Source organism: Hemicordylus capensis, chromosome 5, assembly GCF_027244095.1.
Source record: "Hemicordylus capensis ecotype Gifberg chromosome 5, rHemCap1.1.pri, whole genome shotgun sequence".
Classification (NCBI taxonomy): Eukaryota; Metazoa; Chordata; class Lepidosauria; order Squamata; family Cordylidae; genus Hemicordylus; species Hemicordylus capensis.
Genome location: NC_069661.1, coordinates 127164812 through 127187952, shown reverse-complemented (window position 1 = coordinate 127187952; position 23141 = coordinate 127164812). Strand labels below are relative to the sequence as shown.

Sequence of the window (23141 nt, the reverse complement as noted above, 5' to 3'; positions counted from 1 at the left end):
GGAAATATTCAGTCCATTCTCCAACAGGTATATAAAAAGATGGCGGGGAAGGTCTGAATTTAGAGGAGAATGATACCAAAGACCAAAACAAAGACACGTTTTTAGCCTGTGCGGCACAGATAAGACGCTGCCAATCTAGCCTTTTGGCCTCCCTTTTTTTTTTTGCAAGTAAAATTTTATAAAATCTTTTTTTAACAATCAGATCTTGAGAAGTGACCTGATTAGAGTTAGATCGATAAAGATTGTAAGAGTTAATAAGATCCGTTTTTGCTGCACGGCATTCGTAATCAAACCACGGCTGGGAAAATCCAGCACAGGGCTTAGTATTTTTAGAATTGTTAGCAGTTAAAATTGGGTAAAAAGAGCATACTAGATTATTATAATTTTCTATTAAAATATGACTATCTGTAGCATCTGTCATCTTAGCACGGTATTGCATGCAAGCCTCAGTCTTTAAGTGGTTAGTAACACGTTCATTTAACTGAGAGGTCCATTTAAGTCGTCTGGGCTGGATTGCATTAAATAACCCTAAATCACCAGGAGGTTCCATAATATCTTGATCAATAGTTTTCAAATGGAGTGTAACCGGAAGATGGTCACGCTTATTATTGTTTTTCATTTGCAAGGCACTCTGAACTGTAGTGAAGAGTGGGGTGAAAATCTTTATTTTAAACTTCAGTAGTATTGGAACCACAGGATTAGGTGTAGTTCAGAATTCTGCCTGAATCTCAACAGAAGTGGGTTGTGCACACTCTTGCTCCCAATGTGGCAAGGAGCTGCATTGTCTGTACAAGCCCTATATCCTTTAAATATTCTGAAAGCAATGTTATAAAATCATAACCAGGGTTGTATGTAGATGTCAAGCAGAATCGATTCAGGCCTTGGTTTCTCATGACATCCCAAGGTTTCATATATCTGTTTATTTTAGGAAAGTTGGTTAGAATAAATCAAGATTGGATGGTTTGGTAGTCATGACTGTTAAAACCATGTCTTGGTTTGCTTGTAACCTAAAGTGGAATTAGAATTCCTTGGAGGCTTGTACAGCTGGGGGCGGAGCGGGGTGGGGGTGCATGTTCTTGAGGCTCAGGGAGTCACACTGCACATCATTCCACATAACATCTGATCTGGCCCAGTACAAAATACACCAAATAAATACAGTAGACAAATAGAGTTGAATACTTTTAATTTTTTTAAAAAACTCAGTTCAGCAAATGAAAATATTTATAATATGAGGACACAAATAGTTCTGCATATACATACTGGTAGACAGCACTAACATCCCAAAGACATAGAAACACAAGAAATGGAGTGGTGGTGGGGAAATCACACACACGTTTTAAAGTAACAAAAAGGTCTCAAACTGTGCATATATCTTAAGTTCTGGAAATACTATTAAAATTAGAGCAAGCATCCATGCTAGCAGTTTTTTGAAGGATAAACTTTTTTGGGGGTACATGCAAATTACAAATGTGGAAGAAAACCAGCTCTGAATAATTTGCATCTATACTGTGCTCACCACTGGAAGAGCATTAAAGTGCTTCACTAAACTTCCTTCCACTGCTAAGAGGTAGTTAAACAAACAACTTTACTATTATCCTGGAAAAACAGAGATATAGAGGAAGAGTATAGTTCATCTAGGTTCACTCTTTAAAGCGCTGGTTCATTCAGCTCACTAGACATTTGCATGATGGTGCAACTGGCACTCCCTCCTCAGCCCCACCGTGCAAGCGATTAATCGACAAATCGGACACTCCGCACCAACAATTATGCAGAAGCTCTGCTGGTGCAGTTTCATGCAGGGCCCACACATAATCCAGCATTGGGGTGGACTGCCCAAATCATTTACTTGGAGAGGGGAGACAGTATGCTGCTTTTCCACCAGGCCTCATAAATTGTGTGAACTAGGCTAGTGTCAGAATCCAAGGCAAAGCTTGGATCTAGCCACTAGATCAGGGGTGTCAAACAGTGGCTCTCTGGCTGCTGTTGGCCTACAGTCCCCTTGTCCCCAACCACAATAGCCAGCAGCCAGGGATGATGGGAGCTGTAGGCCAACAGCCGTTGGAGGGCTGCAGTTTGACTCTCCTGCACTAGATCAACAGACAGCATCTGACCTTGGTTAGCAGCTTGCTTTACAGGAGTGCCATTCTATGAGGGATACAGAGAGGTGATTCCACTCCTCTCAGTTATCCCAAAGTGGACTGACTGCAAATCCAATTTCTAGAGCCCTCAGGAGCTTCCAACATTGGCAACTAGTGAGGGTTAGGTTGTACTCTTTTGGCCATGTGGCCTCCAGTTACTGATCCTCAGCATATCTCATACAGCCTATTACTTCATTTGATGTTACCTGTGAAGCATGTGCTATTTTGTTTTCTATGGATAGTGGACTGTACTGTACTACAGATTTCAAAAACTAATTGGGATAACATTTACACACAGGAATGTCAGAAGGCAAAGGTTCTGTGGAACCCAGACTGAGACCCTGAGAGTCACAACCAGCTGACAAGATGCTGTAATCCATGTGCATTCCTATTTACTGAATTTAAATTTTCACGCTGCAAGAAATAAGGAAGATAGGGCTGAGGGAAGGGAGGTCCAGCTTCATGCTTGGTCATATTCCCCTCTGTTACATATTGAAAAGGGAGGGGCTGGCTTTGAATGGAACCAAATTGGCTCCCAAGTATTTTTAAAAAGGTATACATTCAAACATGTATTAATAAAAAGCAGGATTGGCCTAAGGCATTTTGGTGCCCATGGTTAAAAATCCAAAGCAGAATCCCCCCTCTCGCAAATTAACATGGGGCACAATCTTCCAGGAAGTTCTGTTGCAAAAGTCTCATTTAAATGAATGGTAGCTGCACAAAGGCTTGTGTGCAGCTCCTGTTCATTTCAGTGAGGCTTGCACAACAGAACTTCCTGGTGGGTTTTACCCCATGGCCAGATCTGCCTCTTTCTGCCACTCTCACAGATGCCCCAATTCATTGGCCAAAATGGTCAGTCCACCTTGTCTGACAAGTAATCTTTTGGTAAAGTGCTAAGGTACATAAATATATGTTTTGATGGGGGTGGGGGTGTCCTACATATAATATGTGGTGGGACTGAACAAGTCTCTCCACGCAAACAGGGTACTTCAGGTAATACTGCAGTACAGGCCAAAACATCCATGGTAATTTCAGTTGTGCATCTGAGTAAATGACTGAGTTTAACTTCTGTAATACTATATGTAATGCTAACAATATATTGCTAAAAGTCAACTTTCCAGATAGAATATGAATTTGCTTCATTTCCCCCCCTCCTGAGCAGAGAGTATTTTGCTGTCCAGAACACACCATACCACTCAAATAATTTAAAAGAAAATATGCTTTTACACGCTGCATACTTTTAATGTTTCAGAGCTAAATGCTTTCAGTTGGCATGTTACCTAAATGATCATCTCTATTAAGACAAATGCAACAGATTTTAAGTTTAATGTTGTCTCTGTTCTCAAGTTTCACAATGAACTGACTAATGCCAGTATTGGGACTAACAGAAGACAGCTCAGTCTTTGTCAGAGTGGCTGGTAAAGTGCACTCTAGGTCCGATACAAAATAGCCAATCCAGTTTCTCATGAAGGCCCCATGACTCACAATCAGTATGTTGGCATCCAGCACTTCAGCAGGTCCATCAGAATTCGAATAAAATTTCAGTCCCCTGTGGTGGTGGTGGTGGTGGTTTGTCAAGGAGGCAGTAGAAGTTCCTTCTGCCAGTTCTGTGCCATTTCTTGCTGTCCTTGGGGTAGCTTGCTTTTCTTGACATGCTTCTTGGGTAACAAGATGGCAGAGATATTCAAAAAAATCCTTCCCACGTGTTTTTACCTAAGGCAAGCAGAATGAGAATAGACATTGGTTACAAAGTAATTGCAGACTTGCTCCTCCTCAAATCCCTGCACTGCCTTCCCACACCCTTCCCCATCCAGCACCAATACCTTGTCCTTTAAACTGCCTCGACCCACCCAATCGTTCTCTCCTTGTTTCCAGCCCAAGGCTTTTGCTCTTCCAAAAGCAAAACTGCTTTGAGCTGTCCAAAGACTGCACACTTTTCACACTGTTTTGCCCTTTTCTCTGCTTTCCCCCCACCCACCCAATGCCTGGAACTCATGGAGACCCTGGCTCCACCTGTAACAAGATGATTACCAGGCAGCAGCAGGCCTGCAACCAAATATTGTGATAGTTATTCTAAATAAATAAGTGAACGTCAACCTTCTTCACTTCAACAGTTTCAGGCTACATGCAGGTCCTCTCCCTATCAATTCTCTCTCACGCTCTCATTTTCCTTCCCCTCTCAGCTTTCCTTCTCTAGTTTTTTCCTCTTCTGCTCCTCCCTTTCCTGGGCTCCTGCTTCTCTGTTCTTTATAGGCCTGCCCCAGTGCTCTCTGGGATCAAAGCAGTTTAAACAATGCCAGCTCAGTCAATCACTACCAACGGTTTCATCAGCTACCATCACAAAATATACATTACGGTATAATCACTACTAGAGCATGACCCTGGCAAGAGATATACTGGACCTGTAGTCCAATGAGATACATTATTAATACAGAAACATTTCTGCATGACTGCAAGGTAGACTGAACAAATCAAAAAGAAAAGGAATACTGTACTTCATCTAGTGTTTCTCCTCCAGAAGGTGTAAAAGATGGACACTGCTCCCCAGCAGCTTTTGCCATAGTCCTGAGGTCACTCAATGGCCTTCCTTCTGCCACTCCATATTTCTGTTGGGGGAAAAACCACTGGTATATTAAATGACTGCAATCCTCATTAGAGGACACTGCAAGGTACCAAAAGAACATTTCATTCAAGTTCTCAGAGACTCCTACTGGAAACCTTGGAGAACTGCTGCCAGTCAGTGTAGACCAGTGATTCTCAAACTTGGGTCCTCAGGTGTTATTGGACTTCAACTCCCATAATCCCCAACCAAAGGCCACTGAGGCTGGGGATTATGGGAGTTGAAGTCCAATAACACCTGAGGACCTAAGTTTGAGAATCCCTGGTGTAAACAATACTGAGCTAGATGGACCAATGGTCTGATTTGGCATAAGTTTCTGTGTTCCAAAAGGCAAGATCCTTCACTTGACAGGCACTTTCTTCTACAGTAGTCTAAAAAGCCACTTAACTCCAGATTCTGCCAAAGACCCATCAGAAACTTTAAATGGTTTTGCACTGGCCCTGCCCAGTGACCAGCTCATCTGGAAACAAAAATTGCTGACCATCACTGTAGAAAGCTGCCCACTGAGGAAAAGTTCCAGATGATTTAAGCATGCGAGTCAGGGAAGGCAAATTATAATATATTCAATTTTTTAAACTGTTCATTTTAAAACCAATTTGTCCAACTAGGAAAAGATATCTGTTTAAAGAGAGAATACCTGAAACACAAACTTCTATATGAAAAGCTGCCAATTTTTATTGCTAATCTGCATAAGCGCACTTTCTAATTCTAAACAAATAAATTGTATCTCTCAAAGCCAGCTGTTATTTTGAGACCGACTCTCAAAGCATAATGGAGCAAGAACGTCTCCTGCCCAAGCCTCACTGCAGTCAATTGAAGCAGTAATCCCTATCGTGGAGCACTCAGTCTCTGAAGAATTAAAAACAAATGAATGAGTGAATGAAACCAAATATGGCGTGAGTAGGATTAGCATTTGTCTGGCCAGAAATACTTGGTCAACTATCTAACCAATGGTTCAAAATAGTCAACTATTTAAAGCATGAATTTATTAGAAGAACAGCAAAGAACAGAGAGAATGATGCTTATTACAGCCACCACAGTACTCAACAATTCCTCCCAGGAGTTCTACAGTACACCATTGGGCCCTCCTCAACAGAGCCAACTCAGGGGGCTCAGTGGAAATTCCAACTTTGGGGCATGTGATTGGGTGGACTACGATGCCAGTCTGTGTGTGTTCATTTCCTCTTTAATTTTTTATTCTTGTTTAGAGATACAGCATAAGAAGCTGGGTCATATAGCTTAATGGGGGAGAGATAGATAGAATGAGCTATCTAGAGAGAGCTGCCAGGCAGGAGATGCTGGATCTTAAATAAAAGTGTGCGAGCATATGTAAGTGTGCTGTAGGGCTAGGGAACAAGGGACTGTCAACCTGCTGTTGCTGTCAGATGTTCCTCTCAACTAATGCTTCCACAAGGATGTTCTTGGCTTCATGGAATACGAGACAATATTTGACTGTGCTCACAAATCTACAAAAGTTCAAAACTATTACTGAGATTTCTCAGTCTAGAGAACAGAGCTTTAAAAAAAGATGAGAGAGAAATTATTTTGAGCCTTAACAGACAGGGAACCTCTTATGTTATAGTTATCTCTGGAAATACAAGCCTTCCTAAGCCCTGAGAACACATCAATAAAAAGAGAAACTTGAATCTTTATTTTTGCACCCCTGATATCGGCTAGTTGTGGTCAGCCTTCATACTTTGTTTCTTCAGGCATTCCTAAGACTTGCGCTTATTTTCAGAGAGTCAGCTTCAGAGAAATTTCTACAATCATGTTAAAAATGATATATTGGACCAAATGCTTCTATTTTATAAGCTGTTGAGCAGGTACAGCAGTTGAGAGGCCACAGCAGAGCAACGGAAACACCCAGAACTAATAAATATATTAGTTTATGGTGGTGGGGGGGAGAAGAAAAAGAAAGAGCTAAATGTTTAAATTCTCTCTCTCTATAAAAAAAAGCTACAAATGGAAGTTTGCAGAAAGTTTTGTTCTAATTTATTTTAAATTCTGCCAGCCTCTCTTCTCTCCACCTTTTTCCACTAAAAGCACACACGTGCATCTTCAAGCACACTCCCAAATCTTCCAAACAGCACTTTCTTCAGCATTCTCTTGGCAAAGGTGATATTCATATCTAAGAGGAAGCCAAATGTAAATTGTTAACCCTGCACCCGCTTCCCACAGCCCCTTCTGTCCACTTGCCCTGAGATGTGATGGTAACAAACTTTGAAATAGAAAGCAGGGTTCAGACACACTATTTCTCAAGAGTTTGCCCCTCCCAGATCAATTCTGGAACTGAGCCCAGACTATCTGGGGTCTGGTCTGGACTAAAATGGATCTGGATCTCCAGGATGAATAAGGCCCTCCCTTTCACCACTTGCTCTCTCACATTACTTAACAGAGGGCTCAAGTTGCAGCACGGCCTTAGACCTTGGGCACTCACATGTATTACATTTAAGGACCTGGTATAGCTGTAGCCTTTAACCCAAATGGACCCCTGCCCACCACCTCTGTCATGCAAAAATGGGGTGGAGTGCAGAAGGAAAGGTTCCATTTGCAACTCAGAGACTGCCAGAGTGCTGGCTTCCAGGTTCTGGCAAATAGTGATGGCATCTTAAAGGCTTGGGGTCCTGTTCTGGACTCAATATAATTCCAGTTAATCTGGAATCTAGATGAACTTTCCGCATATCCAGGGCCTATCTGGAAAATTAATCTGGTTGTTTTTAGATTAACCAGATCTGAAAATAACCAGATTAATTTGGTTAATGGTTATTGTTATTAATTGTTAATATAGTACATGAAAATTGTATGCAAAATCTTTTCCTATCAATGGATACTGTCAGGTGACCAGCTATCATGTAGTATTTCATCTGGTGATGGCAATTATTTGCTCACATCAGCCCACCCTTACAATATTCACATTGGACCTGTGCACACTGTTTAGATACAAGTCAGTCTACAGTGTACATTTCCTCATCCCTATCTAGAAACTCCTTGCACATATGAAACATTTACATGAACCCAGATCTTTAATGTATGAAAAAGCTGACCCCATCACAATAGCTAATGGGAAATCAAGCGCTTGCTTGGAGCTTCACATGCACAATGGAGCATCTATAGACCTCTAGTTCAGGGATTCAGTAAGTTCATGATTCTGCAGAACAAATGTTAATGGTGGAAACAACCATTTCTATACTTACCCGCTCTCGAAGTCTGGCATCATATTTTACAGCAACCTCTCTGCAAAACTGACTCATTCCAATAATTGAGGCGGTCGTCTAAAATGTTAAGCAATGCAAGTCATTTTTTTAAATTGACATAAGAGTGTTTTCAAACATTTTCTGTACACTTCCAGTAATTTGAAGTGTAACTTGCCTGTGGTGTGGGCTCCCCAGAGGCATCTGGTGGGCCACTGAGTGAAACAGAATGCTGCATTAGATAGGCCTGATCTAGGAAGGCTGTTCTTAACTTAGTAAACCAGAAAAAAGTAACCTGCACTTTATGGAACTGCACTGTTTCCTTTGCCGTCTGTCCTGTTCTTCAGTATTATGAAATGGATGTCCACATTCAAAAAAAGGGTAGGCCACTGCATAAGCTCCAACTCTCCCTAGAAACCTGGGACGATTCCTTTTTCTGATGCCTGTTCCTGGTAAATTGCTGCACGTATTTTGCCTTATAGGGAGGTTTTGAGAATGTTTTTAAAATACTCTGACAACGTTAGAGTTCATTAGGGTTCTGCCTCATTATAGTGTAGGGCAGTGGCTGAGCTAGAAATCACTGGCTGACATTCTAGGGAGTGTAACCTTACGAATACAACGAATCTTTATATACTGCTTTTCAACAAACAGTTCCCAAAGTGGTTTACATAGATATTTAAAAACAAACAAATAAAATGGCCCCCTGTCCCCAAGAGGCTCACAATCTAATAAAAAGAAACATAAGATAGACACCAGCAACAGCCACCGGATGGATGCTGTGCTGGGTATGGATAGGGCCAGTTGTTCTTCCCCTACTAAATAAAGAGAATCACCACTTCTTAAAAGGTGCCTCTTTCTTCTCGTTCTCCCTCACACAAAGCAGCACGTCATATGCAAACAGCACAACACTTCAGATGAAATATGAACACACACAAACAGCATGTCTCTTGCACAATGTGCACACACAGCCACAGCCTGAATATTACTGCGGACATCTTTAAGGATGCAAATGTTCATATTATATATGAATAGCATATCTATTTATGACTTATACTCAGCAAAGAAATCCACAATGCCAAGTAGCTTTAGATCTGCAGATACTATATCGTCATAACTTCTGTATGATTCCCCAATAAAAACTAATTCCCCAAATCAAATCCATTTGACCTTGTATTTAATTTTATTTACACCTTCAACATACTTGCCTGCTTTGCCCGAACAAGATCACTTGTGAAGATATGAGTAAATTTTACATTGCTTAGAAATACACCAGCAGCATTGGCTTGTCTGAAGCCAGTCTCAGAGAGGGGCTCATCTACACCCTGTCCTGCAACAGCCAAAACACAAAACACACACACGAAAAATAAGGCAACTTGTTAAGAAGAAACCCATCATCGACTACTCAGATCCACAGACTGCAAACACACCAACAGAATCGGATCATGGATTGAGTCCCTTCATTACTGGACACTTTTTGTGTGCAAGCAGAACTAGTGTCAGGGGTCAGCATCATTAGGTAACTACTGGCAGTCCAAGTCCCCAGAAGGGGCTTCTGCAAGTCCCTGAAACTATCTCTGTGTCCATGACCTTCGTGTGGGAGGGGCAGAGCAGCTCTCTCAGATGAGAGAGAGAGATGAGAGTCTTGTCATCACTCCCATCCTACCATGAACCTTTGGGGAGCACGCAAGTAGCAGGAGGCCATGGAGGGCAGCTTGCCAAGGGCCTCCTGAAGCCTGGTGTGCAGAGGTTCCACCAGAGAAGCCTTTGGCTTAACGCTTAACCCCCACCCCTAGAGGAACAATGATGGAATATATCTGGTTTTATTACAGTCCTTTTGCTTTCCCCCATCTCCCTTCCCTCCACTGTCAAAACACAGACTGCAAACCCCTCAGGGCTGGGAGCCATCTTTTAAGTCTTGGTTTACCCTGTAAAGCCCCATTTACAGATGGCACAACAAACAACATATATTTGTGCATCTGAACATACACAAAGCTTTAGCCAAGAATAACTGTACTTATTTTGCATAGCTGTTGTCAGAAAGAGGCATCCATCTATCATGCCTGGATCCTTCATCTTCCCACCCACATCAAGCAAGTGCCATCTGAAATCTGTTGTACTTAAGCACTCATCCATTGTACCTGGATCAGTTCCAACTAACCACTCCACCCCTTTAGTGAGCAATTGCCAATCCAAAACTGTCACACTAAAAGCATGCCCTCCGGGCAATAGCCACACCCAAAGGGTGCTGCTGAGGAGCAATACTTCCCCTTCTGTGTCTCAGTCAGGGTGGATTTGATTTAAATCAAACTGATTTAATTCACGATTTAAATCACTAGCAGGGTGGATAAAAATCAAAAAAATCCAATTTAAATCTCAAAAATCCGATTTAAATCAAAAATCCGATTTAAATCAAAAATCCGATTTAAATCAAAAATCCGATTTAAATCAAAAATCCGATTTAAATCAAAAATCCGATTTTTTTGATTTAAATTGGATTTTTTTTATTTTTATCCACCCTGCTAGTGATTTAAATCGTGATTTAAATCAGTTTGATTTAAATCAAATCCACCCTGGTCTCAGTCCACATGTGATTATTCTCCAGGTACAAATCAGGAAGGTATCTGGGGCCTTGAGCAGAGGGGGCAAGGATAAATGAGAACCCAACTACTACTGTGCAGAGAGTTCATCCCAGAACTGAATACCTGAATAGTGTTTATACCTTCCAAAAGAACTGTCATTAGTTCCCTAAATCTCATCTGGGCCACATGAACATAGAAGCCCATTTTCTAGTGAGTCAGAGCATTGGTCCATCTAGCGCAGTACTATTTACATTGACTAACAACAGTTCTCCAGAGTTTCAGAGAGGGGCATTTCCCAGCCCTGCTTAGGGATGCCAGGGATTTAGCCTGTTCGAGATGGGGCTGCAATCCCTCTGAAGGAGCAGATTCACCGCTTGGGGGTTCTCCTGGATCTAGTACACTAGTTCTGAAGGCACTGTAAAGGTAAAGTGTGCCGTCAAGTTGGTGTCGACTCCTGGCGACCACAGAGCCATATGGTTTTCTTTGGTAGAATACAGGAGGGGTTTACCATTGCCTCTTCCCATGCATTAGGAGACGATGCTTTTCAGCATCTTCCTATATCGCTGCTGCCCGATACAGGTGTTTCCCATAGTCTGGGAAACATACCAGTGAGGACTGAAACCGGCAACCGGCTTGCTAGTCAAGTCATTTCTCCGCTGCGCCATTAGGTGGCTGTACTGGTCGCCTATTTGTTTCTGGGTGCAATTCAAGGTGCTGGTTATTATCTTTAAAGCCTTAAATGGCTTGACCCCAGGTACCTGCTCCTAACTACTAGATTGGCTGGGAGGGCTCTACTCCACGTGCCAACGCCTACTGAGGCTCATTTGTTGAGCATGCAGGACAGGGCCTTCTCAGTGATTACCCCCAGGCTGTGGAACTTGCTCGTAGTTGAGATCAGCATGGCTCCCTCTCTCCCAGCCTTTTGGAGGGATCTGAAGACTGCCCTTTTTAAACAGGCATTTGGCGAATGAGTGGCCTCGGTTCTTTTTTTTAATGTAGCTGTGTTACTGTTTTGGCAGTTTGTTTTTATTTGAAGTTTTATTACTGTTTTTATCTGGCTGTTAACTGCTCTAGGGATGAAGGGCAGTATAAAAATCTAAATAAATAAATTTAACCTCAGACCTTCTGTATGCAAAGCAGGTGCTCGTCCTCTGAGCTAGGGCCATTTGTGTACAGAAGGTGGCTTCCATGAGCAGGAGAAGGAACTGGGCACAAACAAGTGCTGCTTCATGTATATTTCTCCAAGCTGAAAAGCCTGCTTTAAGAGTTAAACTGCCTAAATCCAGCATTGTGCCCGCCCCCTAACTCACATGCAGCTATAGGCCCCAAATCAAGCATTTCAACCCTGGGAAACAAAAGTGCATGTGTACTGCTAGATTCAGGACAAGGTCTTTAAAAAAATAAACTCATCTGAACATTAAAATTTGACAAACCAAGCCAATAACATTTCTATATTTAATGGCAGGCATAAAGATGCAAAACCAAAAGGCAACTGACTTATGAACAATCTTAAGAGTTGCAGAAGACACAAACCTTGTAGTATCTTCTCTTTGTTGTATCTTGTTTCCCCACTGAAAGAGAGAAAATACTTCAGAGAAGAAAAGTCCTACACTAATGGAGAAAACAGACATAACATGCAAACGGTGGTGGGCACACTTTCAAAGCGGCCTCATGGTAGTCCATTCAAATGTCTCTCTTCCCCTCCAGATCAAACTCTGATAAAAACAGTTCTAGTTTACAGCAGAAGTTGGTTATGCATGGTGCCGATTGGCTGGTGTTTGTGATGTTACCAAGACACAAATATCCCACATCCCTGAAGCAATTTTGCATTTTTTAAAAAATGGTTTTTTTAAATTAATGAGGACAAATTGGTAAATGTATCAAGTCATCTTTTTACAACTGCCACACAACCATTCTCACACACACAGACAGATTTTGCACTTGGAGCTTTTCCATACTAAGACTGAACACAGCTTCGCAATATTTAGGCTGAGTAGTGGGAGTTCATACCAGGGAACCATTTACAGTTATGTCAGCATGGCTGACAAAAGGTGCCATTCATACAGCCAATGGCAATTTTCAGCTTTGCTTCCGACGATTTGCAGTTACTGCACATTATGTGTGTTCTAAAAAAGGAGCACTTTGGCGTAGTGCTCAAAACGGCTTAACTGCTGCCACAGTAAAGCAGCCCGTCTGAAAAAGCTCCTGAAGTATGGGAGAAAAGGCAGTTAAGATGACTAAGCCAATGTGCAATTCATTGACATGCACACCTCTCTTCAACTGCAAAGTCAGGCTCATCCTTTGGTTGGGGAACTCACTGCAAGCTCTTTTTATGTTTTCCTATTGCATTTATTAATTCACTCACTGCTTTAAAAAAACAAACCAACCACCAAAATCAAAGTGGTTTATGTAGCAAATGGAAAGGGAAGATTTTCTGTCCCAAAGTGGTTCATGATCTAAAAAGAACCAGAGGAAGACCCTAGCAACATCTACTAATAGGGACAGTTCCTCCCTAATACTAAAGAAATGCACCAAGGTGCTTGAAAAGGTGCCTCATTCAGTTTTCCCTCTAACAGAGATTCCCAGAGGTTGTTGACTACAACTCCCAGAAACCCCAACCAAAGGCCACTGCAGCTGGGGATGCTGGAAGTTGCAGTCATCAATATCTAGGAATCCCCGTTAGGGGGAACATTGTAAAGTTAGTACAAATTGCCTCCCCCAACAGAGCTCAAAGTGGTGTATGCAGGTTTCTCATGTGATCTCTCGTCCAGGTATTGGACAGACTCAGACCTCCTTTACTTCAGCAAGGTGACTCCACAATGTGGCTTCAGTCCACAGCCCTGGCCCCGTCTAACTTTTTCTTCACCATAATACTTCATTCAAGGCTGAGAAAATACATATTAAATAAAAATATCTGGTAGCAATACCTGCATACATTATTGTAATCAGGCACACAAGAGGCAGCTGATAAAATGTGCTGAATGGTTATAACAAAGTTTAAAATAGCCCCTGCCCCACCAAAAAAGTGAAGGCATAATATGTGATGACCAAGAAACAAATGGCTGGTCACAAGCAGCTGTTTTCTCATCGTCAGTGCCAAGTTGTATCAGAAATTAATCATTACAGATATGCAGTTTTCTTATCTATTGCAATTTAACAGTAAGCCAGTCTGAGTTATGATGCTCCTATGACTAGAACAGCAGCAATCAGCAATGTGATGTCCAAGTAAATATTTTTGGAAGCTGAAATGTTATCAACAAAACAAATCAAGTACATTATTTCAATTCTATTATATTTCAGCCAGACCAAGGATATGTCAAAACAGCTGTCGATGTCTGCATTTTAAGTTGCTTCTAAGTAAACATGTATAACAGGCTTCAATTTTAGCGTTATTATTGTATTTTAAATTGTTTTAGTTATGTTAATGTTTTAATTGGTTTTATATTGTGAACTGCCCAGGGACTTTTTGTATGGGGCGGTGTGTGTGTGCGTGTATATATATATATATATATATACACACACACACACATATGACATTTATATCCCACTCTTTCTCTGAGGAGCTCAGCACAGTGGACATGATTATTTTTATCCTCACAACAACCCTGTGAGGTAGGTTAGGCTGAGAGATACACGACTGGCCCAGAGTCATCCAGTGAGTTTCATGGTTGACTGGGGATTCAAACTTGGCTCTTCCCAGTCCTAGTCCAACACTCTAACCACTATGCTGCGCTGGCTCTCTAGCACATATTTAAATGTGCTAAATAAATAAATAAAGCAAGCTGGAGCAACTTTATCAGAGATCACACCTGGAACCCAATTTCATTTAAAAATAGCCATAGAAAAAGTAAGTTAAAAGACAGTGGCATCATCCTGCCCAAGTGGGGTCAGGCTTGGGAACCGAGCATGAGCTTAATCTTCTCCCAGCGAAATCAACAGGGCTTAGAACGCGCGCTTGCAAAAAGCCACCCCCTTTAGCACACGGTACTTGAACTAAAAAGTTTGGCTTAACCTGCTGCAATGCAGTTTGAATGCAGCAGCACCTGTCCTTTTTAGCAAGCCTCCCCTCGCTTCAAGGAGAGCGGAGGTGTCCCTTAACCCTTCCCAACTGGGTCAATGGGCCAACCTTACTGCAGCATCCGCCGCCGGCTCAGCAGCAGAGCCAGAGACCATTCGCGGCAGCTCTCCAGGAGCTGCGCTGAAGAGGTCTGACTCCGCCCACACGGCGGGCCTGAGAGGGCTTCGGCTCGCTCCTCCCGTGCTATGGGGTCCGTTCACGGGGAGGGACGAACAGAGGAAGCGTCGCCTGGTAACAGGAGCAGGACGGGAGCAGCGAGTCAAGGTTACTCACTGCCGGACGATGGTCAAACCGAAAACGACCATGGTCGACCTTGTGCTTGTCATTCACTCGCCGCTGCTGCTGCCGCCGGCCCTTACGTGCACTGCGGCTGCCGCGAGACGCCCCGCCCCGTTCATCCTCAAAGCCCCGCCTCCTCGCCGGCTTTCCTCATTACTCGCTTCAAGATGATGCCGTCACGGGCTTCTTCTGCAAACCAACCAGCGTCTCTCCGCCGAGAAGCAGAGCAGAGGGAGGCAGGCGCCATCGTTGTCATAGAGACAGACAACTAGAGTGACAATTCAATCGTCTAGACTCTGGACCTCCTGAGTGCGTTTGATCGCCCGGCGTTGCTCTCCTCCAAAGAAGAGGCCGTTGCTTATAGAAAAAAAGCGAGAAAACCAGGTTTTTAGCGTAGCCATGAGTGAGTGGCCAGCCCCCCCCCAAAGAAAGCCAGCGTGGTGTAGTGGTTAGAGTGCTGGACTAGGACCGGGGAGACCCGAGTTCCAATCCCCATTCAGCCATGAAACTAGCTGGGTGACGCGGGGTGGGCCAGTCACTTCTCTCTCAGCCTAACCTACTTCGCAGGGTTGTTGTGAAAGAGAAACTCAAGTATGTAGTACACCGCTCTGGGCTCCTTGGAGGAAGAGCGGGATATAAATGTAATAATAATAACAACAACAAAAACAGCAAATACCAAAGTTTATGTTCCTTCTAATTCAGGTCTTACCGTATTTCGTCTTAAAAAGTGATTTTTTCCGAGTTTTAAAACCATCGTTTAAAAGTCCCGCGAATGCAAATACAGTCAATAGTTGGTTATCCCTATTTTATAAATGTGGGAGGAGCTACGGCTGAGAGAGGAGGGTAATCTGTGGCAGGCCTGCGAGGCAGTCTGGAGCCCTCATGCCCATATTGCGGGGAGGAGGGACCGCGGAGAGAAGTGCATGGCAACCTTGCGGTTTACTCCAGTATCCTGGCATATTTAGAGGGAAGTGCATGATGGGGCTGCTGCTATCAACGTCTCAGCCTCTCCCTGTCTGTCGCATAAGGGGAGAAAAAACCAAAACACCGATGCAGGCGCCGCTTGAGCCTCAGAGAGGTTAAGTATTGCTTTAAAAACCTGCAGTGGAAGTTATTCCCCTGCCCAGCTGGTCACTTCCTGTTCTCGCTTGGATTTCTAGCCAGATGTTCGCAAAACGCTCCCCAGGTTGAAGCAAAGGTCGATCTAATTAAATCGCCCCCCTTAGGCTCCCCCCCCGTCTATATTCGGCGCTTACTTGCATGTAAAAGCCTTGTGCTCCGCCGCATTGTCTTGCACGAAGGTCTGCCACACCTTTTAAATGTTGAAAAGCGCAATGAATAAATAAATCGCATTTTCACACGTCTTTTTAACTCTCGGGGTGCTAGAAACAGCATGATCCTCTGTCTTTGCCGCTACCTTTTGTTTGGCGGGTGGGGGAAGGGGAGAAAATCTACTCTGATTTCTCCACGGTTTTCTATGGTCAGCTGTCACTTTCGGCTCTTACGGGCCTAAAGGTTTTTAACACAGGTCCACTCCAAAATCAACTCGCATGGTGTGCATGACTCTGGATTTCAGAAGTCTATAGTCCCAAGCGGCTTCTTTAGGCAGGCCAGGTGTGCGGCTCTTTCCCGATTGGGATTCGCTGGAGGAAGTTGCTTGTGAGTTGAAGATGGAGCGGACGTGAATGGAGATATGGGTAGGATGACTGAGTGAGGACGTGTGTATATGCAAACACGCATGGCATGAGTTTATAGTCACCATACTCCCCAGGAAGGCTGTAGGGTTTAAAAAAAAATTTTAATTGTGTTATTTAATAATAATTTATTGGGCCTTTTTTGGTAAGTTGCCTTGTGAATCTGGAGCAGGGTATATGTTGAATAAATAAACAGGGCAAAATTTCAAAAATGAAATGAATCAAAATGGAATAAATAATTGAACAAATAATAGCACAAAAAGAAAATGTAACCAAAAACACACAACAGTGATGAGACCTTAGACCAGCCACTTTATTTCAGCTTGACCTCATTGGAGAAAGAGTGGAATACAAACATGATAAATGAAACCATCTGCTTAAAGTGAAGAACCTAGCTCTCGACATGAGAGTAATTAAAATTCATTGTTTGAGTGATATTAATGTCCATTTCAGAGGTAAAAGCTTTGTCCAACGAGTGGTTGAACCCTTTTTTCTGCTCTGTGCTTTTGATAGGAATTTAGCAAGTGATGTTCTGTAATTGGGAGAGGGGGTCATGCACCTGTTGAATGTATGTTTGTCAAGAAGCACTTAAAGGCACCAGAAAGACCTGAAAGGGGACAGATATGGCAGGCCATTTAGATATAATAAAAACTATCAACATTGGGTCCGGTCACCAGAACCAACAGGTAAGCTACTGAATAATTATTTTCACTAGTGTGAGAGAAAACAGTTAACTGACCCGTCTCTGTCTGTAGTCCCAGTTCTGATCTGGGGTGCCCAGCTAGTTTTCTAGATATTCATTCATTCATTTCATTTCATTTGTACACCGCCCCAAACTTTCATCTCTGGGCGGTAAACAATAGCATAAGACAAGTTAAAACAAAACATATACAAAAACTTAAAACAATTTAAAAATTTAAAAATCAACCACAGATTAAAACCTAAAAATTTAAAAAGCTGAAAAAGCTTGGGTGCAGAGGTGGGTTTTCAAACACTTTTAAAAAATTGTCAGAGATGGGGAGGATCATATTTCAGTACGAAGCGCATCCCACAGTTTCAGGACAGCAACCGAGAAGGCCCGTCCTCGTGTGGCCGCCAGCCGAGCTGGCGGCTACTGGAGATGGACCTCTCCAGACAACCTCAGTGGGCGGTGGGGCTCATAATGAAGAAGACGTTCTCTTAAATACCCAGGGCCTAAGCCGTTTAGGGCTTTATAGGTTACTAGTATTTTTAAGCCCGTTCAAATAATGGGCTCTAGTGGGGGGGGGGTGCTAGTTTTCTCCTCCTCCCTTCTCCCTCATGGCCGCCTCTGCCTGGTCCCCGCGTCTCATTCTCCTTTTTAGCAGCTGGGCTGGTCCCGCCGCTACCACCTGTGCCCTCCCCGGTTCCCGCTTCTTCTTATTCGTTTTAGCTGCAGGGCTGGTCCCGCCGCTGCCCCCTCTGCCTGCCCCGGTTCCCGCTTGTTCTCCTTCCCGCTTGTTGTCCTTCGTTCTCCCCGGTTCCCGCTTGTTCTCCTTCGCCGCTGCCGCCTCTTTCCTCCCCGTTCCCCAGTTCTCCTCCCCCTGGCCTGGGAGACAACATGGCCGCCGTGTATCTGCGGCCGTATCTTTCTCGGACGTTCTGGGCATGCGCTCTGCGCATGCCCAGAACCGCCGAGAAAGACACGGGCGCAGAGACACGGGCGCACACTTTACCATTTTATTATAGAGGATAACCAGCACTTTGTATTTTGCCCAGAAACCTATTGGCAGCCAGTGTAGCTCCATCAGCAAAGGAGTGATGTGGTCTCTCCAAGATGACCCAGAGACCAACCTGGCTGCCACATTCTGGACCAACTGCAGTTTTTGGACTATGTACGAAGGCAGCCCCACATAGAGAGCATTGCAGAAGTCAAGTCTGGAGGTTACCAACATATGTACCACTGTTTTGAGGTTGTTCATCTCAAGAAACGGATGAAACTGGTATATCAGCCCAAGCTGATAAAAAGCCCCTCTGGCCACCACCTCAACCCGAGATACCAAGGAGAGGTGTGGATCCAGAAGTACTCCCAGACTGCGAACCTATTCCTTTTGGGGAAGTGTGACCCCATCTAGAACAGGCAGATCAAAATCGTCTCTGGAGTTCTGACCCTGCACAATAAGTACTTCTGTCTTATCTGGATTCAGTCTCAGTTTATTCTCCCTCATCCAGCCCAGGCATTTAGGGAGATTATGCCATCTCCTGATGATGTTGATATGGAGAAGTAGATCTGGATGTCATCAGCATACTGATAACACCCCACACCAAATCCCCTGATGATCTCTCCCAGCAGTTTCATGTAGATGTTAAAGAGCATTGGAGATATAAAAATATATTTTAAAAAATGGCCACTGCACATGCTCAAATGGTCCCTGCAAGGCCCTAGAGGGCAGTGGGGGGGGAGGGGGAACCTTTGCAGGACCCCCCCAACTAGCCTTTAAGAAGCCCCCCAAAGGGGCTACAGGTAAATTTATTTTTTAAATAATATAAGTCAGTGTACACATATTTAGTTTGGCAAATTGGCACTATGTACAGAGAATCAGGGCTTGTGAATACTGAGCTGAAGCTTATGAGCTAGGATTGTATTAATTTGCTCTTACTTTGCTTCTTGTGATAAGTTAAATATGATGTCTTAATAATATGGCTATTAATGATGAGTTTGTCTTTGAATCAGTGTGAAATCCTTGGTATTAAGGTCCACTGGGAGTTTCTTGCTCTCTTTCTCTCATTTTAACTGTCTTTCTGAAACACTAGACTATATTCCAAGCAGTGACACAGTTTACTCTGCATATCCTTTAATTATTTTCAGAGTATCTGGGAAAAGTCAAATTCTCCATTTATTTTTTAAAACTTATGTAATAGTGATGCTACAATGCATAGTAGAGAATTAGACAGGCACTTCTGTTTAGTTTTCCAAGTACACCTCCACATAGTATTTGGGTATTTCATGAGCCCCAACATACTGAAATTGGTAGTTTTCCAGCATTTTTTGGTCTGGCTATGTCCACTGCTAAATAGTTTTTGAAATATTAAAAGATTAATGAGCTTGACTTGTATTTTTCAGCTGATATTATGGTAAAGTTATCTGAAAGATGGATGTCAGATGTTTGGACAGGGGGCACAATTTCAGTGTTTGCCCTAGGCGCTATTTTCTCTAGATACGCCTCTGGCCAGAGCTCACCTCCTCCGATCTTCTTCAAACTTCTTCAACTTCTTAAGTTGAGAGAGAGAGAGAAAGAGAGAGAAAATTATGAAGTTTGGCAGCATCATGCCTATTTTTGACCTTTTTGGGGGGTCAATATCAGCACTGAATGAGGTTGGCAGCAGAGTGCCGGAGAGAAGAAAAGAGACCAAAGTGAGATAGTGGAAGATTAGAAAAGAAAAGATTGTAGTAATCAAGGAATGTCAAGGGCATGAACTAGAGTATAAGGAAGGACCATGTATTTTATGTTGTAAAGGGAGAAGAAACATGATTTGGCAATGGACTGCATAGGGCAGGTTTGCATGATATAAGGCGTGTGTGTGTGTGTGTCTGGCCTGCAGGGACTTTTCTGCTGGGCCCTCCTAGGAAGGGATATCCTGCAGTAACATCAGGAGCCATGAAGAGCTTTTGGCCTGGCCTGCTGATGAGCAGCGGTGGCTCAGTGCAGTTGCCCACATGATGGTTGCAGTTGCCAACAGATGCCCCCCACCTGTGGGCCAGAATCTGTTGGCATCATCCCTCTTTCCCCTCGCCTTTTCCCCTGACTTCAATCTTCTGCCTCCTTACTTTCATTAATATTTTTAATAATTAATTTTAATGTCATGATTGTTGTGCTGAAAATTGACCTTGGCGCCATACACCCAGTCATGGTTGGTTCTGGCCCACTGGAGCATTTTGAGTTGTCCACCCCTGGCATAGGGGTAGAAGAGAGGGGTAAAACCCAAACTTCATGCCTGTTGTTCAGCAGGGTAGATGGTAATATTGTCAGTGGGTGAGGGAAGGACTATTTGGGAGGAAACAAGATGTTTGGTCTTGGACATACTGACTTGAGATGATGTTGAAGTGTCTTGGTAGAAATATTGAGAGGCACTTGGAGATGCAGGATTAGATGGAGGGTAGAGAGCTGAGTGTCATGAAAGTATACACTGGTTGGGAGAGAAAGGGGTTCTTAAACCTTCTTATGTCTGTATTCTTTTCTGAAAATGACCCTTCAAGGCCACCCTCACTCCCAGCTACTCTGTCCTCTTGTGCATGGAGGTTCTCCGTATGATAGACAGCTAGGTATGGCTGGAGCTGGTAGAAGCTGGATGGCAGTGGCAGATAGCTGTGGAGTAAGCTCTCAAGAGGGCTAGCCGGCCATGCTCAGAGAGCTCCGGGCACTCCAGCAAGAGGTGGCTGCTAGGTACACAGCCATTGCCTGGTTGCAGGAATGGATGGAGATGGGTGTTCCTGGGCTGCAGCAGGCTGTAGTTGCAAAGCAGGTGCTCTTGAAACCACTGGCTGGGGCTGTGCAGGAGCTTGTCCAGCTATAGGCCTTTGTTGCTGATGAGCCTCCACTGCTCTCTGAACACAGGGAGGAACTGTATGGCCATGATCCGGGTGTGGTTTGTGCCTGGCTGGCACCATGGTGTTGGTCACCAGGGTGGTGATGGGACAGCTCTGTGATATCTGGCTTACTCCCCCACACCTCACTTTTGTACTGGCAATGTGGGCTTGTTTGTGTTTGCGGTGTCCTGCCTCTTGTTTTTTCTGGGCCTCCTTCAGTTAATCCCATGTGCACCTCAGTGTGGTAGGAGATGACAGCTTCCCATCCATGGCTCCCTATTTGTGCCTTGGGTGCTGGAGATTGCACTGTATGGGTAGCATGTACTCATGGGAACATAGGAAGCATACCAAGTCAAAAACCATTGGTCCATCTAACTCAGAACTGTCTACGCTGATTGGCAGTGGCTCTCCAAGGTTTCAGGCAGGAGTGAGTGTCTCTCAGCGATACCTAGAGATGCCAGTGAAGGAATGAATCTGGGACTTTCTGCATGCTAGCATGCAGGTGCTCTTCCAGTGAGCTATGAACCAGTTCCCTAAGGGAGCCTGATCAGGCTGAGTTGTCTGTTCCCCTTGATGGCCTTGGATGCCTTCCACTGCCCATGTTTTGGATAGCCATTTATCACATGCTGAAGTTCCCATGCCTGTGTTTGGAGAGGACCATTGGACTTTTCTGGCTGTGTGAACTGTGGCGTGTTGGTTATAGTCATGCCTCCAACATGATTTTTGGTGGTCAAGCACGCAAAAATTAAGTTTCATCTTGATTCCACCTTTTCTGCTGGTGAGATTTGAAAACCCCTCTCCTGTTTTCTATCTCTGTGGTGATCCTCAGTTACCTGTTGCTCATAGAGGATCCTGGAAAGTTCTGACCATTGGCTATGGTTCTGATCGGTTTTTGATCCCACTTGCATCTGGTCACTCACGAGAGATGCAGTTGGACAACTCTGGCCAAAGATTTATAGTTTTGAAACAATCCTGCTGGCAAGGAGTTTGACGTGAAAATGATTCATTGTGTCCCTTCCATCATTTTGCCTTGATTTTCTAATCTGGACAGCATAACTCAAAGAGAGCATAACTCAAAAAGAGGAGAGCTGGTCTTGTGGTAGCAAGCATGACTTGTCCCCTTAGCTAAGCAGGGTCCATCCTGGTTGCATATGAATGGGAGACTTGATGTGTGAGCACTGCAATATATGAATCCGCTCTGGGAAGAGCAGAAGGTTCCAAGTTCCCTCCCTGGCTTCTCCAAAATAGGGCTGAGAGAGATTCCTGCCTGCAACCTTGGAGAAGCTGCTGCCAGTCTGTGACGACAATACTGAGCTAGATAGACCAATCATCTGACTCAGTATATGGCAGCTTCCTATGTTGTTCCTGTGGTTTGCACTTGTCTTCTATCCTAAATGAAATTAAACAGGTTTCTAGTAAACCTCCTCAACACACTGGGTTTCTCGAGTCTTTTGCAGAGCCTTCTAGGTTCTCTCTCTCACCAGTCCACAACATCCATCAGCCAGCTCAATCATTTGCTAAGCCATGGTCCTGTTCTAGGGTTGTCTGCTTATTATGCCTTTTCATTATCTTACTTTGTCAACTTCAATGTCTTTAATGAGAACAATATGTGCAAGCAAAATGACTGACTGTAGAAGGGATGGTAAGTAGCAAGACCCACTGGAAGAGATCAAGTATGTCACTGTGCCCTCCACAAACAGGGATTACCCAGTGTCAGGATTTTTGTTCTCATCACGTGTATCCAAAGTGGAGTATTATGTTTTTCCCCATAGGAATGAGTGACATTTATATGAGGGAAAGTACAGGTGTGCACTGTGCAGTCAGGGATCTCATCAGGGTGCGGCTAAACCCGCACCTGTGTTGCATTTCTCTTCTCTCTTTTTCAGCTGCTCTGCTTTGTTTTCATGGCTGTTGTTTTTGGTGTTTTTATGGTTTTAATTGACTTTAATATGATTTTATGAAATGTTACTGTATTAATATTTGTAAACCACCTTGGGATAATTTTATGAAAGGTGG

The 23141-nt window shown here is 43.7% G+C and overlaps 1 protein-coding gene and 1 long non-coding RNA gene across 3 annotated transcripts in view; one reads left to right on the top strand and one right to left on the bottom strand.

Moving 5' to 3' along the window:
- Positions 1–1166: 1166 nt before the first annotated feature.
- On the bottom strand, positions 1167–15090 carry TIGAR (TP53 induced glycolysis regulatory phosphatase). Of its 2 annotated transcripts, none has more exons than XM_053252770.1 (6): positions 14880–15090; positions 12062–12099; positions 9155–9276; positions 7953–8030; positions 4634–4744; positions 1167–3851 (listed from the first exon to the last, which is right to left on the bottom strand). In XM_053252770.1, exons 1-6 carry the CDS (start codon positions 14930–14932, stop codon positions 3393–3395), a joined length of 861 nt encoding a protein of 286 aa, XP_053108745.1. In that variant the 5' UTR covers positions 14933–15090; the 3' UTR covers positions 1167–3392. The 2 variants fall into 2 exon arrangements, with proteins under 2 accessions (XP_053108745.1, XP_053108746.1); XM_053252771.1 differs by lacking the exon at positions 14880–15090 and adding an exon at positions 14660–14849.
- An 86-nt stretch (positions 15091–15176) lies between these two features.
- LOC128326256 (uncharacterized) overlaps positions 15177–23141 on the top strand; it is a 29118-nt gene continuing 21153 nt past the window's right edge. The window contains exons 1-2 of the long non-coding RNA XR_008307908.1: positions 15177–15288; positions 17093–17265. This is a non-coding gene — a long non-coding RNA (uncharacterized LOC128326256). The remainder of the gene's footprint in view (positions 15289–17092; positions 17266–23141) is intronic.

Bases quoted from the DNA above. Each gene is read 5' to 3' on its own strand.
- TIGAR (XM_053252770.1), bottom strand. From the start codon at position 14,932: ATGACAAGCACAAGGTCGACCATGGTCGTTTTCGGTTTGACCATCGTC. The intron at 9,277-12,061 runs GTTTGTGTCTTC...TGGCTGTTGCAG, and splicing joins CAAAGAGAAGATACTACAAG to GACAGGGTGTAGATGAGCCC. The intron at 8,031-9,154 runs GCAAGTATGTTG...TTAACATTTTAG, and splicing joins ATCTTGTTCGGGCAAAGCAG to ACGACCGCCTCAATTATTGG.